Source organism: Aspergillus foveolatus, assembly GCF_047715535.1.
Source record: "Aspergillus foveolatus strain CBS 279.81 unplaced genomic scaffold BDW70scaffold_36, whole genome shotgun sequence".
NCBI classification, from domain to species: Eukaryota; Fungi; Ascomycota; class Eurotiomycetes; order Eurotiales; family Aspergillaceae; genus Aspergillus; species Aspergillus foveolatus.
The window spans coordinates 253,449-269,489 of NW_027396100.1; the positions used below are offsets into that span (position 1 = coordinate 253,449).

General features: G+C 49.4%; 6 protein-coding genes across 6 annotated transcripts; 3 read left to right on the plus strand and 3 right to left on the minus strand.

Moving 5' to 3' along the window:
• Window positions 1-667: 667 nt before the first annotated feature.
• Window positions 668-1,750, plus strand: BDW70DRAFT_161443 (uncharacterized protein; the record flags this gene model as incomplete). Its single annotated transcript, XM_073740979.1, has 1 exon — window positions 668-1,750. The coding sequence occupies one exon, from the start codon at window positions 668-670 to the stop codon at window positions 1,748-1,750; it is 1,083 nt and encodes a 360-aa protein (XP_073594553.1).
• A 262-nt stretch (window positions 1,751-2,012) lies between these two features.
• BDW70DRAFT_161444 (uncharacterized protein) lies at window positions 2,013-2,220 on the minus strand (the record flags this gene model as incomplete). Its single annotated transcript, XM_073740980.1, has 2 exons — window positions 2,013-2,098; window positions 2,151-2,220. 2 exons carry the CDS (start codon window positions 2,218-2,220, stop codon window positions 2,013-2,015), a joined length of 156 nt encoding a protein of 51 aa, XP_073594554.1.
• A 1,295-nt stretch (window positions 2,221-3,515) lies between these two features.
• Window positions 3,516-4,201, minus strand: BDW70DRAFT_139442 (uncharacterized protein). Its single transcript, XM_073737389.1, has 2 exons — window positions 3,947-4,201; window positions 3,516-3,901 (listed from the first exon to the last, which is right to left on the minus strand). Exons 1-2 carry the CDS (start codon window positions 4,019-4,021, stop codon window positions 3,629-3,631), a joined length of 348 nt encoding a protein of 115 aa, XP_073594555.1. The 5' UTR covers window positions 4,022-4,201; the 3' UTR covers window positions 3,516-3,628.
• Window positions 4,202-7,871: 3,670 nt separating this feature from the next.
• Window positions 7,872-9,432, plus strand: BDW70DRAFT_139448 (P-loop containing nucleoside triphosphate hydrolase protein). Its single transcript, XM_073737390.1, has 4 exons — window positions 7,872-8,368; window positions 8,432-8,602; window positions 8,658-9,022; window positions 9,077-9,432. Exons 1-3 carry the CDS (start codon window positions 8,136-8,138, stop codon window positions 8,851-8,853), a joined length of 600 nt encoding a protein of 199 aa, XP_073594556.1. The 5' UTR covers window positions 7,872-8,135; the 3' UTR covers window positions 8,854-9,022; window positions 9,077-9,432.
• A 2,808-nt stretch (window positions 9,433-12,240) lies between these two features.
• On the minus strand, window positions 12,241-12,979 carry BDW70DRAFT_139456 (uncharacterized protein). The gene is made up of 3 exons (XM_073737391.1): window positions 12,883-12,979; window positions 12,607-12,795; window positions 12,241-12,558 (listed from the first exon to the last, which is right to left on the minus strand). Exons 2-3 carry the CDS (start codon window positions 12,607-12,609, stop codon window positions 12,328-12,330), a joined length of 234 nt encoding a protein of 77 aa, XP_073594557.1. The 5' UTR covers window positions 12,610-12,795; window positions 12,883-12,979; the 3' UTR covers window positions 12,241-12,327.
• A 544-nt stretch (window positions 12,980-13,523) lies between these two features.
• BDW70DRAFT_161446 (ATP-binding protein) lies at window positions 13,524-16,041 on the plus strand (the record flags this gene model as incomplete). Its single annotated transcript, XM_073740981.1, has 7 exons — window positions 13,524-13,870; window positions 13,923-14,020; window positions 14,070-14,188; window positions 14,238-15,180; window positions 15,229-15,415; window positions 15,463-15,535; window positions 15,586-16,041. The coding sequence occupies 7 exons, from the start codon at window positions 13,524-13,526 to the stop codon at window positions 16,039-16,041; spliced, it is 2,223 nt and encodes a 740-aa protein (XP_073594558.1).

Here is a 16,041-nt window from a genome sequence, read left to right on the forward strand (position 1 = left end):
GCATACTGCCCTCTGGTACCGCCTGCCCCTGGGGTCGAGCTCGCTTAGTCATCATTCAGTAAGCTAGATATAGATAGGCGGCCATGTCGGCCATCCAATAATGACAATTGTCCATCCCTTTCCACAAAATCTTTAGCTCACACCTGAAGGTGAGCTGTGAACCCCTGCCCACCAGCCCCCTGGATTCGGACTTACTTTCTTCCACACCGCCTTACGGATGGCCTCAAGGATATCTAAGGGCTACCGGTCAGTCATGTCCTTTAACCTTGAAGTCGTTTGATATCTTGCCAACGAGTCTATTTCCAAATAAATTAACCACCATGCCTCAGTGGACTTGCGAATGGGAAGGATGTGAGAAGCCCGCTGCGCAGAGAACAGGGGACTGCTTGTTATGTGGCAGACACCTCTGTCGCACACACCGCCGAGATCCGTGGCATGAATGCCCGAAACCAGAGGTCTGGACGTGCATCCACAGCAGCACGACTCATGCTCACCCAAATAGGAAAACTGGAAAGCCTACTCCTCCCAGTATGCAGCTGCGGAAGCTCGTCACATAGACGAACTATGCCATCAAATAGATCATGACAAGCTGTGTTCCCGCGCATCAATGCTGAGAGCAGGTATCCCATGTACAGTTAACTTGTCCCGCGAGAGCTTGTCTTCAAAGATGGGGAACCAAAACTGCCACGCTGAAATCACCTTCAATGATGGAGTCAAATGGATGGCACGTTTTCGGCTTACATGGACATCGTCGCCACCGCAAGAAGTCCGTGACTGGGTACTTCAAAGCGAGGCTGCCACAATGATTTACCTCCGAGAGCACACTTGCATTCCCACACCTATGGTTTATGACTGGGCTTGCGAATCTGACCCCGCAAACCAACTCGGAGTTGGCTATATCTTGATGGAAAAACTGGATGGTCGGCCGCTGGATTGGGAGGCAGCAACTCCTCAGCAGAAAGAAAAAGTGCTGCAACAGCTGGTCAACATGTTTCTCGAGATCGAGAGACATCCGTTCAATGCAATGGGGTCACTCGTCTTTTCTGGGAGGGACAGAGATGCTATAGATGTTCAAGGCCTCGCACATCAATCAACATATCAGGTAGGAAAGGGTTCTCTGGGCCCATTCTCTTCATTACTACAGGGATCACAGGCCGTAATCAGAACCTATCTCGCAATGATAGGCAGCGGCGAGATCGATCCCTGCTGCCCAATAGATACCTACCTTGTGCATCGGTTCCGCCTGGATATTGTTGGCAGGCTCTCAGAAGACATCTCAGCAGGCAATCATTTCTACCTCAAGCATCCTGACGATAAGGGTGACCATATTCTGGTCAATGACTGTTTCGATATTGTGGGTGTCATCGACTGGGAATGGGCTCAAACCGTCTCCAGGGCCGAGGCTTTCTGTTCCCCCTGTATGCTATGGCCGGTGGCCAAGTTCTACGAGGGTTCTAATGAGCTGACTGAGGAGGAAATGCGGCTAGCTGCCATTTTCCGCGAAAAGGGCCGTGAAGACCTTGCCAACTGTGTCATCAACGGACGGAAGGTACAGAGGTTTTTCTTTGCACTGGGACCTGAAAGCTCGTTTCTTGATATTCAGGGGCTTCGATGCTTATTCACGGGACTTCGGAGGGCATTTAACTTAGAAGAATGTGAGTGGGAGACGTGGAAGCGTAGATCTCTGCTGGAATGGAAAGATGATAGTTTACTTTCTGGATTGTTGGAATTAGAGGAGGTTGATAAGTGAGCATCTTGCCATTGAGGTAGTGAGCTAACGAAGGACTATGTTTATCACAGATTGGACGTCTGTTCAAACAGAATAGATGCTCCACGAAAGATAACAGAAGACCTAGAAATGAACCGCATTTGTCAAGAATCGACATGTATCTCCCTCTTCCCCTCGTGGCGTGTCATGAATGAGGACTGTCGGGTATCGAACGCTGCCGTTCTGATAAGTTGAGTACTCAGGACTAACACCCATAGGTTTCGTAGGCGAGGTCCGGGGTTGTCTAACGTTCGTTCACCGTTTTCTGCTCGGCATCGCCACTGACATCAGCCTCTGTTGCAGGTTTCTTTTGGGATCCAGGTGGTTTGTCTGTACCGATATCAGTAGGTAATCATGACTGGAAAGCACGAGATATACTCACGTTCTGCACAGAAGCGACCAGCACTTAGAGCCCACTTGTCACATCCAGGATGTTCGCACTTGACGGGCATTTTGCGAGAGGATGTTTTTCTACTTCTCAAAGAGGGCAGAATAGAGGTTGGTGACTGTGGACTACTGAGAAAAAAGAGAGAAATATCGTCCTATAAATGAACATCCCCCCATTGCTAACTGCAGTTTACAGCGCTTGGCAGGAGGACCTAGATCTCAGTGGTTGCAGGCTGATTGTCGTGGTCAGCGTTAATGACAAGCCAATTAGACACTGCCACAATTCATCGTTAACTCCCGGATTTTCGCTTTGCTCGTCAGTGGGAGAGTTTCTAATATCTAAAATAAGAGCGATCCGAGTCAAGACATATGCGACCTTGACGAACCTAGGGTAGCGTGACTCACCCGGGCAACCAACTTTCTCCCAAGCGGATTGTTCCCTAGCTTGGTTTCGCTCAGTTTGTGTCTTGCGGAAGAGATCGCTCCGGTCCACCCATTTTTCCGACATTTTTAAATGACACTTCTTCGACACTTCTCTGACACTTCTCTGACACTTCTTCGACACTTCTTCGACACTTCTTCGACACTTCTTCGACACTTCTTCGACACTTCTTCGACACTTCTTCGACACTTCTTTCACACTTTCTTGACACACTCTTGACACTTCTTTGACACATTTTCGACACTTTTTCAACGTATAGATTATTTCGACGTGAATATAGGTCTATCCCTCAAACATGGCCCTGCATCAAGACAGGAGGCGCAAGGGCCCTGGCCTTGTATCTGTTGAAGATGGACTTCAACGTCTCGGAAATGTATTGAAAGTCATCCAACAGCGTAAAGACCTACGCCCCGGAGTTGAAAAGCGCCTCTGCAAAGATGTTACTTTATTCAAATATGGAATTCCAGCCGACCAGTCGAGGGCCGCGAGCGGCAGCAAAAGTACATCAATTTCTTGGGGGGGGAACTTCGCAATCATCCATCAATGCTTATCCTCTGTATGGTTGGCCTGGGTTTGTCTGTGATTGCAGTCACCAGGGATGAGATCCTGGTGGATCTTGCAGATGCAATAAAACGACAAATTCATATCTTTGATAAGCCGGTTCTTCATGAAATAGCGACGAAGTACTTGCAACCAGCATCAATACCTGAAAGCTCAAATACCGCAACCCGTACCACCCCCATCATTGGAAATCAAATTACCACACAACGGGGCCAAAGGGCGACAGAAGGCTAGTTGAATCCCGATATGGAGTATTGGTCTGACTTATTCTGATATATTATCAGGGCTAGGCGGCGACGTCTATGAATTGTCGCTGGAGGACTTGAAGCAAATCATAGCCTCTGGCCATTTAACAGGGAGCATACTGTTGACCGACACGTATGGGGTCAATGCAACGCCTTTCATCACGGTGGGGATCACGAATGAGCTGACAGACAAGCTCATCACGAATCGACCCCAAGTACCATGGATCAATCCGCGTCCTTGAGCCTTAAATAACCAATATCTATATTCCCAGACACCCTGATTCTCCAATCATCATGCCAGGGTACTATAATTCGATAACCCTTTTCCTCTGTTCCCACTCCATCGATATATTCGCCGCTCTCTTTCGTGAAGATTCGAATTGCACCTTGATTGGAAATAACGTCGACAACAATCGCCAATGTGTGCGGAGGAGGGCAAAGTTGAACACCTTTGGATGGTGTGAACCACTCTATAGCTTCGTAGTCTGCAAGTCGTATCTATGAATATTAGCTACCATTACTAGCCAAGGGAGTTGAATATACCTCTTTCTTGCACTCATCAATAATACTCGAATCCACTGGATCCTTTACGCGGATTTTCCGAACCTTGGACATCATCACCAAACAGGGTATGTTGCGCGAGCCGCTACCTAGTATATCATTGTGTGACTAACGGAATGTGGAATATCTTTATTCTCAACTGTCAAAGAATATGTGTGAGATGTGATGGAAGATACAGCATGACTGCAACATGTGAGAGGAGAAGGAAAAAAAAGCAAGCCCCGCGATTGTGTGGGGATGCCTGTGCACGTGAATTTGTACCACATTTAGGCAGCAAAATGTGGATCAGACCCACCAACTCCACGCTAAATATATGTCAAATTTGTGTCGAATAATTGTCGAATGTAGCATTCCTCAACATCAACTTTTGACGAGGACCCAAATATGACTTCCTGTCTCGCAACCCTACAAATAATTACCCATCAACGCAGCCCCGCATAACATCTATTTTCGGCTTACACATTTTCCATAATGGATTAGATTGTATGTGTTGTCCTGGGACATACGATCTACTGTGTAAACCGTCTTGGGGGAAGCAGGCTGAACATATCAAACCAGAAGTCTAGACCGGCATAGGACAGCCCTAGTGCCTCAGCAATTAAACCATGCGTCAAGTAATGGGGGAAAAGAAGGCTCGCCATGGAGCTTTCGATTCGTTGCTAAGATGACTTCCTATCGGCAAGATCGTCGCGTCTGATCCAACGTAGTCAGGACCGAGTATGGCTGGCAGAGGATCCTCTACTGCCTGATTTGCCGAGATGGATGAAGCATAGATCCCGATGTCTATAAAGATGCCAGCCTTGTCCCCAGATATACACCGCAATTTGGCACGGGCCAGCTTGATTGCCTCCGATCCAGCCGTCTCAGATCGTCTCCTGCACGCCTTCTTCGACCATGTTTTGGTATTCCCTGATAACCCAATGCTTGGGGTTGAAACGAGGTGTCTTAAAGACGAATGACGCCAGAACCGCCACCTGGGGAGAGGACAATCAACCCTCAACTGTGAAAATGGAGTTTTGCGGGCAGGTCAATGGCATTCAATCCGTCAGCTTAGGCGAAAGATCCTATACTTCGCCCGGGGCAATTGCATACGAGCTGCCCTCAACGCAACCCTCATTGCCCATCGAAAAAGCAATTCCTCCCCTCACCAGTCTGACTACACCAGATCTGCTCCCGAGCGATATGATAATTGGTGTCTACAATCGAAAATATAGAACAGTCTATTTTCAGGTTTCACCGGGGATCTTCAATTCGGAGCCACAGTACGCCTTGAGAACCATGCGCTCAGAGCCTATGGACCGCTTCCATCCACCGAAAACGGGGAAATCGGAGTTGTATTCCAATTCATGAATTTCAAAGTCTGGTTTGTGTACGTGGTTGTTCCCTATAAGGATGTTAAATCTCGACTTCCTGAAACACTTCCTGAACTTCCTTCGCCGCGCAAGGTGGATTGCTAGCATGTTTTAATTGGTATTTATTTGTGCATCAACACCTTCCTTTCCTTTTTTTACTTCCCGTTATTGAACTGTCCATACGAGAGCTAGTTATTACAGAATACGTCTTATAACCAACCAATGATCTCGGTAGGATCTCCAGCTTAACAGCCCTAGACACGGCCGCTATTCCTGCGAGTCGAGACTAAGGGGGCGGGAAAAAATGGTAAGCTGAACGGCTACAACAAACATCTTGCGGACACGTTAGTCGATAGGTCTGTTACCTGCCACGGCAAGGGCTGTCCGGAGTTCCTGTATAGCTCAGTTTCTTCAGTTTAGATCAAGCGCGGGCCTCAGCCGTGCAGGAACCCATGTATATTTATGCAACTAGTAGATGCCCATTCCTGTCTTTTTCTCCATGAAGGGCCTGCTGTACGCGCAATCTAAATCCTTTGTGCCTGGGTCTGTGCTGAAAGTTTGGCGTCCCTCTTGAGATTGGTATATAGTATTCCGATTCCCAGATGGCATACTGACTGCTAAGAATGTTTGGAATTCATCTTGATCACGAAATCTACATCAACCTTCTCCTTTTCGCTGCCTGGCCATTGTTCGTCATCCTCGCCCTCTGCTCTTATCACTGGCGGCCCCCATATCAATCGGAACCGTGTCCAGCAAGCCGTCGCGCACCCAAGAAGTCGAAAAGATTCCAAAGGAAGAAGAGGCTACAAAAGGCTAGAAGGAAGCAGAGGAAAAAGAAAAGAGATTAAGGTAGTTTCTTTTGTTTTATTGCGATTCTCATCCACCTAATTTCTTGAGCAATATTTTCAGTGAGTCCCTTTTGCAAAACACAATGGAAGGTATCCACGCCGCCCTCGAGATCTCCCGGACAGTTTTTGCCGCTGTTAGCTGCCTGTATTTCCTGGGAGCTCAGTTCAAGCAGGTCAAGACACGCAACCGCGATGTGACACCCTTCATCTGGCTCCTGTTCACCATGCTTCTCGTGTCGGGAGGCGAGGCAGCCATCACCAACATCCAGGCCGGGGCGATGCCTGACATCCTGCCCCTAGCGGCGACTCTCCTGTACATTCTCGCGCTTCTACTGCAGATCGACCATCTGTGGCCCAGCACAGTCGAGGAGAAGCAGCCGGCTTGGCACGCACACCTGGGGTCCTGGACTATCATGGCCGTGCTTGACCTGCTCGCCATCGTCGAGCTTGCCATTATGCGCCCCTTCTCGAAATTCAACCTAGTCTGCGGCGCCGTGGCTACCAGTCTGCGATGCTGCCTGGTGCTCGCTTTATTCGCCATGTTCGCCTGGCCCGATCGGGGCGGACACATCCGACTTGGCGACGGCGTCGAGGACCACACCACCATGCAAAGCAACTTTCACAGGGGCAGAGGTGGCAGGAGGCCGGAATCGTTAGCCTTGGGACAGAATGTTCGTGATACAATTTGTGCAGCTGGAGGGCCCTGGCTGTGGGCGAGGAGGTTCCGCATCTTCTTGCCCTGGATTTGGCCGAGTAATCTGCCGTGGTTGAAGCTATATGCCTTTGCTTCCCTCATGACCATGCTGGGCAATATGTGGCTCAAGCTGTATACGCCGCACGTGAAGGGTGAATTTGTGGAGAGTGTCATGCAGGCATACATGGGTAGAGAGCTCGGCCCAGTTTGGAAGCCCCTCGCGTTACTGATGGCTGTGAAATTTGCCAACTCTGGTAACGGGCTTGCGAGCATGCAGGAACTCCTATGGCACAAGATCAATCTTTCCCGCCAGGAGCGGGCGGGAACATGTATCTATGCGCACCTGATGTACCATGAAGCAGCCTTTCATGACACTGTCAGTCCAACTGATTTGACCACGACCACCAACTTGGGCAGGGTTGTTTGCAACGCGTTTGACTTCTTAGTGCTGGACACCTTTCCGCAAATCATCACGTTTATTGGCGCGATTGTTGCCATACTCTCGCTGTACGGGCCGCATGTCGCGCTGGTACAGATGTTCACTGTCGCCCTGAATACGTTGCTGCTCCTTCGCTCGAACCGGACGTTGATGCTGATGTACGATGCTGAATTAAGAGCATTCTATAAGACCGAACAGTGGCGCCAAGACGGGCTGCGGGGCTGGCTGACTGTATCGCTCTACGGTCAGGCTGACCACAAAATAAAGGCCTATGTTACGAGCCTGTGCAAGCAGCTTGGACTACTGTGGAAAGGGTTCCTCAGGAAACATGGGTTTAAGCTGGCCTCCGGTATAATAGTTAATATCGGTCAGTTTGCTGCTACTGCCCTCGTGGTCCTCCATGGCCTTCAGACTGGCAGTACTATCGGAATTGTGGTAGCCTTCAGTGGCTATTGGAGCCTCTTGCAGGAACCACTGTTATTCTTTACAGAGGTTTCCGGGCGCCTCATCAAAGACCTTTATTCCGCTGACCGACTTTGTCGACTCCTCTTGATCAAGCCTACTATGAGATACGGGACCGAGCACCTATACTTGACTAGAGGCTGCATTGAGTTCAAGAATGTCACATTCAGCTTCGCCTGTGGCGGCGGCGACATCCTTCGAGAGCTTAATCTTGTGATTGAACCAGGCAAAACAACAGCCTTTGTCGGGCCGTCAGGTGTAGGCAAATCAACCCTGCTAGCACTTATTACACGGCTTTACGACCCCACGGAGGGCATTGTGACAATTGACGGCCAGGATATTAAGACACTGGAAAGGGGCGAGTAAGTTGCTGGCAATGGAGTTGGCAGACCAGGTTTCCTCTAAAACTCTTTGTAGGCTGCCGAAACACATCGCCGTCATGGCGCAGAGCCCGTATCTGTTTAACAATACCATCATGTACAACATCCGGTACGGCCGACCCGACGCCGCGGAATCAGAGGTGCACGATGCGGCCAAAAAGGCCGGAATTCACGCCCGCATTATGAGCCTGCCCGAACAGTACGACACGGTGGTGGGTGAGGGAGGACGGTACGTTCTCCTTCTCATAGGCCAAGTAGGTCTCGTCAGCTTTGTTGTTACTAACGCTAACAGCACCTTCTCCGGCGGAGAGGCACAGCGGCTTGCGCTGGCACGCGTACTTATTCAAAGGGCAAACATTTTCATATTCGACGAGGCCACAAGCGCCCTAGATCCGGACTCTGAGGCTCATATCAAGGAGAGCATCGACACCCTCTGTGCAGGGAAAACAACGATTATTGTCGCGTAAGTTCAGCCAAGCAACTAGGAACATCCAAAGCTTACCTTGGGGGATTTTTAGACACCGCCTCTCAACAGTTATGCATGCCGATAGAATCATCGTCTTAGAAAGGGGAGAAGATGGCTTCGTCCAGGTTGCCGAGGAGGGCAATCACAACGAGCTTGTCAAGCGTGATGGCGTTTATGCGCAGTTATGGCGTAAGCATATTGGTGCAGTCAACCATCAGAAGTCAATTGAGGAGTTGTTTGATGAGTAACAATTCAACAGCGAGAGAAGCTGTGATTGGATGGTCACAGGTCTTGTGGCCATCATCTCAAGCATCGGCAGGACGAGCAGCGGCTTCTTAAGAGGAAACGGTTCTGTGGAGGCTTCTCTAGAGTAGTCGGCAGAGGCTTGAGGGGTGTCATAGCGATTGGGTGTCTGATCTTTGGCGGCGTCAGTTATGCTCCTTGTTGCCAAATCAAAGCCTTGGCTATCACATTTTGATGCTCTTTCAACGAGTAAGTGTTTGTAGCTTGGTGCCTGCGCTTGCGACTTCGACGAGTCGTTCGGGGAATACCTCGCCGAAACAGTCGTAGTCCGGTAAGCAGGATCATTCTATTGCTTGCGACTCGATCGGATGTGCTTAGGAGTATCTTGCCGAATGAATTTTATAGTCAGTAGAGTCTATTTTAACAGCAACATACCTTAGCGTGTCTCTGGGAGTTGCTATGTAAGTTATAGCATTAGCAACCCTTTGATTGAATATTAGCTTCGGACATTTGGCTAGCAACTCCCTGCAGCAGCAGAGAGCCCAAATTAAGACCGGGTGTAGGTGCTAGCAGGCTTGTTGAACTTGCTGACCTTCATAGCCATCGTTTTTGATGTTGCCGCAGCGGGCGGTGACAGCTTCACGTGCTTACAACCTTCTGTCAACCGGAGGAGGTTCCTCCTTACTAATCAATGTCCAGCGCCTCGCTTGTTTACATATCGTTTGATGCCTCATACCGTTTGTATGGCAAGGATATCTCCTGTATAGCGAGAACCTTCTTTTTTGAAGCCTTGGAAAAGGTATAAATTGCCTATACGGATCGTACTTAGGAGATCAAGACCTTCAATTCAATCGTCCGTTACAGACATTGATTACATAACCACCTCAATAACCCGACACCTTCGGTCTTTTAATTCTCCGCCGCAATCATACCATGTCAGAATCCTAGGATTTTGCCGCGACAGCAGCGGGCGGTCACAGCTCAAAAGTCAATAGGGAGTGCTTCTTGTTATAGAATACGCATGTATGCTCGAAGGGCAGAATGAAGCTGAATCAACTAAGCGTACGTAGCCTACTAGGGACTGGATGCATTTTTGACGATTGAATATCTCATCTCTTCTTGATCGATAGGTACGCAGATAGGTACAAGATACAACAAGGGGTCAAGGATAAGGATGTGATCTCGGCTCGTTGGTCCGTCAGCGCGGGAGACGACGTAAGGTTTTGTCCAGCCGCGGTATTTGCCGTACTTGTTCTTTATAGCAGCGTGATCGCGTGAGAATTATGAGGTGTGGCCGACTCGCTCACCGAATAACGTAATCCACAAGCGAGCCGCGCAGCTTGCAGCTTGTCAGAGCCAGCATCAGGCTATACAGGCCATTACCTATTCAGCCAGGGAGTTATGATAAGATAAATAGTCAACATTGCTGAAGCACAGTTGAGCAACCAAACGAGCTAGGTTTTGGTAGAGCATCTCGAACCTATATATACCCTGAATCGAAGACGCACTCAAAACGCCTCGGCGCAATTCCCCTTGAGGATAACTAATCTATTCAAAATGCGCAGTATGACTGGGAGGAAAAGGTGGACGACTGTGATTGATTTCGTGCGGGCGGCTAGACTTGAGCCAATAGAGCCGTCAGCTTGCCTCTCTTGGTGGCTGTTCTATATCGGAAGATCATCAAGGCAGGGGAAAGTTTTGGCGAGGTACGCCATTGCTGCCTGTGCTTTTGCAGGATCCTGCCAGCGAATTGCGGCGACATTTTGGGGTAGATTTTCAGATCGAGAACAAAGGTCTGACTATGGCCACAATCTTCGCGCCTGGCCCCCATTCTCTGAGTGGATTGAGCAGATCTGATCGGCCCGCGCCGTCAAATAATTTTAGCCGTCGCGGTTTGAGGAGTGGGGACATGGCCGCATGACGCACCCCAATGTATTTTAGGCGAGAGAGCACATCAGAGTGCAGGATTGGTGAGGTTGCTTGCGTGGGGCTTCACGGTTCCTCTCGCACAGCAAGGTTCTTGACAGCTTCCCCCGCTGTTTTCGATGGTCCATGTCGAGTTATCCTGCATCAACAACCTGGGAAACTGTCGTTCCTGTATGCTGCATGTACCTCGTCGTGTCACACGAAGGCTACGAGGCGTATCGCGGGCCGCCAACTTCAAAGCACGATTGGCCGAAGAAATGAATCGCCATGCAAAATAATGTTTTAGTTTGCCGCCTAGCCAACTCATCAACTCTCCGTGACCAGGTCAAGTAATATAAGGATTAAGTTTCCCTCTCAGCTCTGGAACAAAAGGTATTCTTTGCTTGGCTACACCGAATGTATGAGGACCATGACCCTATCACCTCTCAGGCAAAACGCAGTCCATCTGACGCTCACCCAAGGATCTCCTGGCCCGGTTTTGGTAACGCAGCAGACAATAATTCAGCAGGCAAGGGAGATATTTACGAAGCAACTTCTACAGGCATGGAATCGTCAGAGGACCCCCCAGAGGTTGAAGAAAAAATTATTGGAAACTCGTGCTTCACATTCAAGTTCGACTCCAAGAATCTTCCTAGACCGTGGAGGGTTCCGAGCTTGGTTTGCCTATTTTCTTGCAACAGAAGGCAAGGCTCATTTTAAGGGCCGACACGATCGACTGTCTGTGCTCACCGCATTCACAAGGCTGACGTCAGATGAGCAAGCAAATGTCGCCAGGAGCGTAGCCGCTGTACGACCACACCATACCGTTAGCAACGCCATTGACAAGATCTCACTGTCTTTCGCAAAAGAAGGGAGGTTTATGAACTAGAAACTTCTTGTTCTTCACTAACAGAGTCGACAGGAATCCTGCTTACTCCGGTTTCTTCACTCTCAGCGATACCCAGTTCAAGCAGGAGAACTTCTCCGGAAGATGGACTGGCCGCTTCCCATCCACCCGTCGAGAATGTTTCCCTGCAACACATCATTCTCGAAAAGGCTTCAGTGGAAGGCCTAGCAGATGTTTTCGACCCCTACTTATGTGGAGCAATAAGAAGGGACACAGTTGATAACGGAGCATCCCTCAAAGCTGCCGTTACCATGGACTTCCCCTTTGACGGATTGGTGGACTGCCTTATGAGCTTGGCTATCCATCAGAATAAAGTCCAACACCTGGCGTTCGCTCTATTCAACGTGCATGTGGAATCAGAGGGACGGGTTCGCTATGTGATGTTGAACGAAGGGGCCAAGTTGATACCCAACCCAGAAATGACATTGAAAGGGGCGCGCAATGATGCGATTCTACGTATTCTCGGCCCGGAGATTCACGAGGCAATCCAAACAAGTCGTATGCGCAAGAAGGAGTTAGAAGAGGGCAATCTTGTGACTGAATGCGTATCCATGATATTTACGGACAGGTCGGATGAAGGAGCCGTGATCAATTTGTCCTTAGGGCTAAAAGGTGGCGCTCAAATACAGAACAAGTTATATACATAGAATGTGAACATGCTGAGAGACTACTCTTCCTTAACATTGCCTCCAACAAAATACAACTCGATACCAGGAGGTAGCTTTACTTGACCGGTAAGCTTCTTGTGTACAATCCCTTCCCCTTTGTTTTCGTAGAATGTAAGAGCCTTACATCCTACCCAGTATACCCATTGATTTTTGCCTTCAACCCACTTAATCTTATTCGGAGGAATCGAGGAAACGTCGATTGTGGAGTCGAGGTCTTGGGGTTCAAACGGCTGAGTCGCGTTAGGATGGTCACTCCATGGTTATGGAATAAGACCTACCATCAAGAAGTATTCTTGCCTCTGCTGAAAGACCGGGTGAACCTGCCAGTCTCTGGAAGGAAACAAAATGCTTGTACGAATCGTAGTAAGGACCGTCTCGTCCTAAGAATATAGCCTTTGCCACAGAAAACGAACCAAGATTTGTAAGATGATTAGATCTCGGAAGGCATATCGACAAAAGGGATTCTTCTATTCAGCGTCATCGCAAGCTGTTCCACTTGAAATTTATAACACTGGCGGGGTAAGCGGTTGGAGTCGGCGTGTCATGTGACTCACCCATCGCTGGACATAGTAATTGGGCACCAACTTCACAGAAGAACCGACTTCAACAGGAACAGACCCAAGGAGACAAAATCTCACTCATTTCTGATTAGAACCGAGACAACTTTGCTGATATAATAAATAAAAAATTTTGCTTTTCCCTATCATTTGCAACTCGGTCTTACTCTTCCCCTCCTCTGTCCCCTGTCGCCCATTCTGCCGATCTCCCGCCAACTTCCCTTCCAAGCTACCAATGATGTTTCGGTGGACCTCTGCACTTGCCCTTAACAGGTAATCTTACATTTGGGGTTCAGAAAGCGCACCCTTATCCTACTACAGGTAAGATAGTATCATATTTTGCGTCGCAAGACCTCTAGGAAGGTTAGTTTCAGAGTATGGGACACAATCCTCTCCGATCTGCACGCGGCAAGTGTGCTCCTTGAGTTGCAGCACTCAGTCTCCCAAGACGAAGTGGCATGGCCATGATATGCTCAACGGTGGATATTATCTATCCAAGGCGCCCCTATAAAAGCCAGCATGTTTCGCCGTCAAAGTGTTCTTGTATCAACTCAGAATCTTCATTCCCATCCGTCTACATCCACGAGCAACTGCATGTCCTAGACCCTTTTTTACTGATCACCAGTACATCAGCCAATATGGTCACTACTCACCAAGACGCCAACGCTTCCCCTTCGGGTGCCCAAGCCGGTGAACAGGGCCTTGAGAAGAAATCTTTGCCCACTATCTCTGCTGGAGAGCTGGAGTCAGTCGTAGCCAGCTTGGTGAAAAAAGCATTGTCCAACCCGGCTACATGGCCCGGTGGGCTGCCAACCACACCTGTCTGTTCCTTCGGACCCTCCACGCCGCCGCTCGATGCCGACGAACTGGAGAAGCAGTTGTTAGGCGCTGCTGAGACCAGAGGCCAGTCTACCGACATTGACGATGGCCCGTCGCCGGGGATTAATGAGCCCTGCAAGGCCAGGTTCAAGAGGGTGTTGGAAATGTATGCCCCTGAATATGCGTATAGCTACAAGGGATTGCTGACGCCTGAATAGCTGGGACAAGGATACCTCGAAATATAAGATTGTTGAATCGATTGAACCAGAAGTGGATGACTTTAGTGAATATGTATTTGTCATTCGCGACTGTATTGGTATGTACAGTGGACATCTCTACCGGGATATAATCTCAGATGATTGCAGATCCAAAATCCAGAAAGTCCACAACATATGTCGATGTGAAGTCCGAGACTCTGCGGGACATCCTACGAGGGGTGTTAGGGAATGTCAAGGTGGTCAGTGCAATGGAAGCCAGACCATCAGTAAGTTACTCTACATTGAACCAACACTGGAAGTTAATCAGGCAAGCAGATTGAGCAAATTGTCTTGTTTCATTTCCTGCCAGAGCTCAAGTCCAAGCTCAATCAATTGACTGACGGCGGCCATTCAACCGGGATACCCTCCCCCAGCCTGGTTGTCACATCCCCGGCTGACCCGGACGCTTACGCAGATTGCACAACTCAAGGCAATTTACAGCACAATGTGAGAAGCCACCCAGAGGGCGTGGAGCACCTCCGTCTCCTTGTCAACCACCTCGATGAGGCTTATGCAGCGACCGCGGAACGGCTCACTCCATTGTTACAGCGCGGCGAGATCACTTATGATCTTCTTGAGCTTCTCTTCAAACCGGGATGCCATGTGTACACGAAGTGTTTGGGCACCGGAAAATCTCGATGTGTGGTTTTCGACGCTGCCGAAGAAACCACACAAAAAGACGTCACACATCTCAGACTGGAATGTCATTACCTCGACCATGATGACCATGAGTTTGGGGAGGTAGGGATCGAGCTGGGTATCGTCAAGTTTCGTGGACGCAAACCAATTCACACCCTGGAGGCATTTCCACTCCAATACCATCCAAACCGCACACAGATTACCCAAAGCCTGGTGGAACGCGGTCGCAAGTTCAGCCAATTCATCGGACGCTCTAGCACAAAGATTCCAATCCAACACTGCAAGGGCAGGGCCTTCATCATGAAGAATGGAAAGCCGCTGGCGTTGAATATCAACAGTCGCGTGGCAATCGATGCGGCCTTGTTTCGTGAAATGATGCCGAACTACCGACGCCCACGAGTCTCTGACTGCTGGGAAGAGCACTCGATCTTCGGCGGCATTTCTCTCAAAGAGGAAGAACACCGAGAAAAGCTCGAAAAATTCAAGGCCAATGGAAAGGACCAAAATTCGATCACTCAGGACGAGTATCTCATCTGCTGTCCGACGGTCCGCTGCTTCAGCTTCAGCGAGAAGGTCTTCTGTGAGTTTCTCCGTGTACCCACGTGATGTGGCTGACTCATCAACGCAGTGGAGTGTGCGGTTGGCGATTTGGTAGATGTTCAGTGGTCCACAGCCTCATCTGACCATTTGCAAATTCCAGATGACACGAAACAAATCCTTCAGTCGGTGACTACCTCTCGCTTGTCCAGCAACCAAGAGGTGGGTTTCGATGATTTCATCAAAGGGAAAGGCCGAGGGCTTAATGTCCTCTTGTTGTAAGTAATGAATTGCCGCAAGAAAATATCTCTCCTAACAGCCCCAGTGGTCCTCCCGGAGTCGGGAAGACCTTGACGGCCGAGGCAATGGCCGAGGCCTCTCGGAATCCCCTCTATTCGGTAGGTGATTTCCATCCCGCAGATGTTCCGGTTGGATGCTTATGGGTTAGGTTTCGGCGGGTGAATTAATAGCTGGTCAGAGCAATCCCCTGCAACTGGAGATGACTCTCGATCGGATATTTAAAATTGCGAAGCGCCTTAACACGATCCTTCTGATTGATGAAGCTGATGTGTTCATGGAGAATCGCGTATTGCACCAGGGGAGCCACAACCGCCTGGTAACAGTCTTCCTTCGGAAACTTGAATACTACGAGGGGGTCCTCTTTCTGACCACCAACCGTGTCACGGAGTTTGACGAGGCCATTCTGAGCCGAATCCATCTAAAGATCAAGTATCCCGAATTGACCCGTGACGCACGGCGGAATGTCTGGAAAAGCTTCCTGGCAGAGGTTGGCACCTCTCAGGGCCCCGCCATCATTAAAGGAGTCGAACTCGAGCGGCTGGCGTCAATGAAATTGAATGGCCGAGAGGCAAGTCACAACACCTCGACAATCTCTGGACACTAG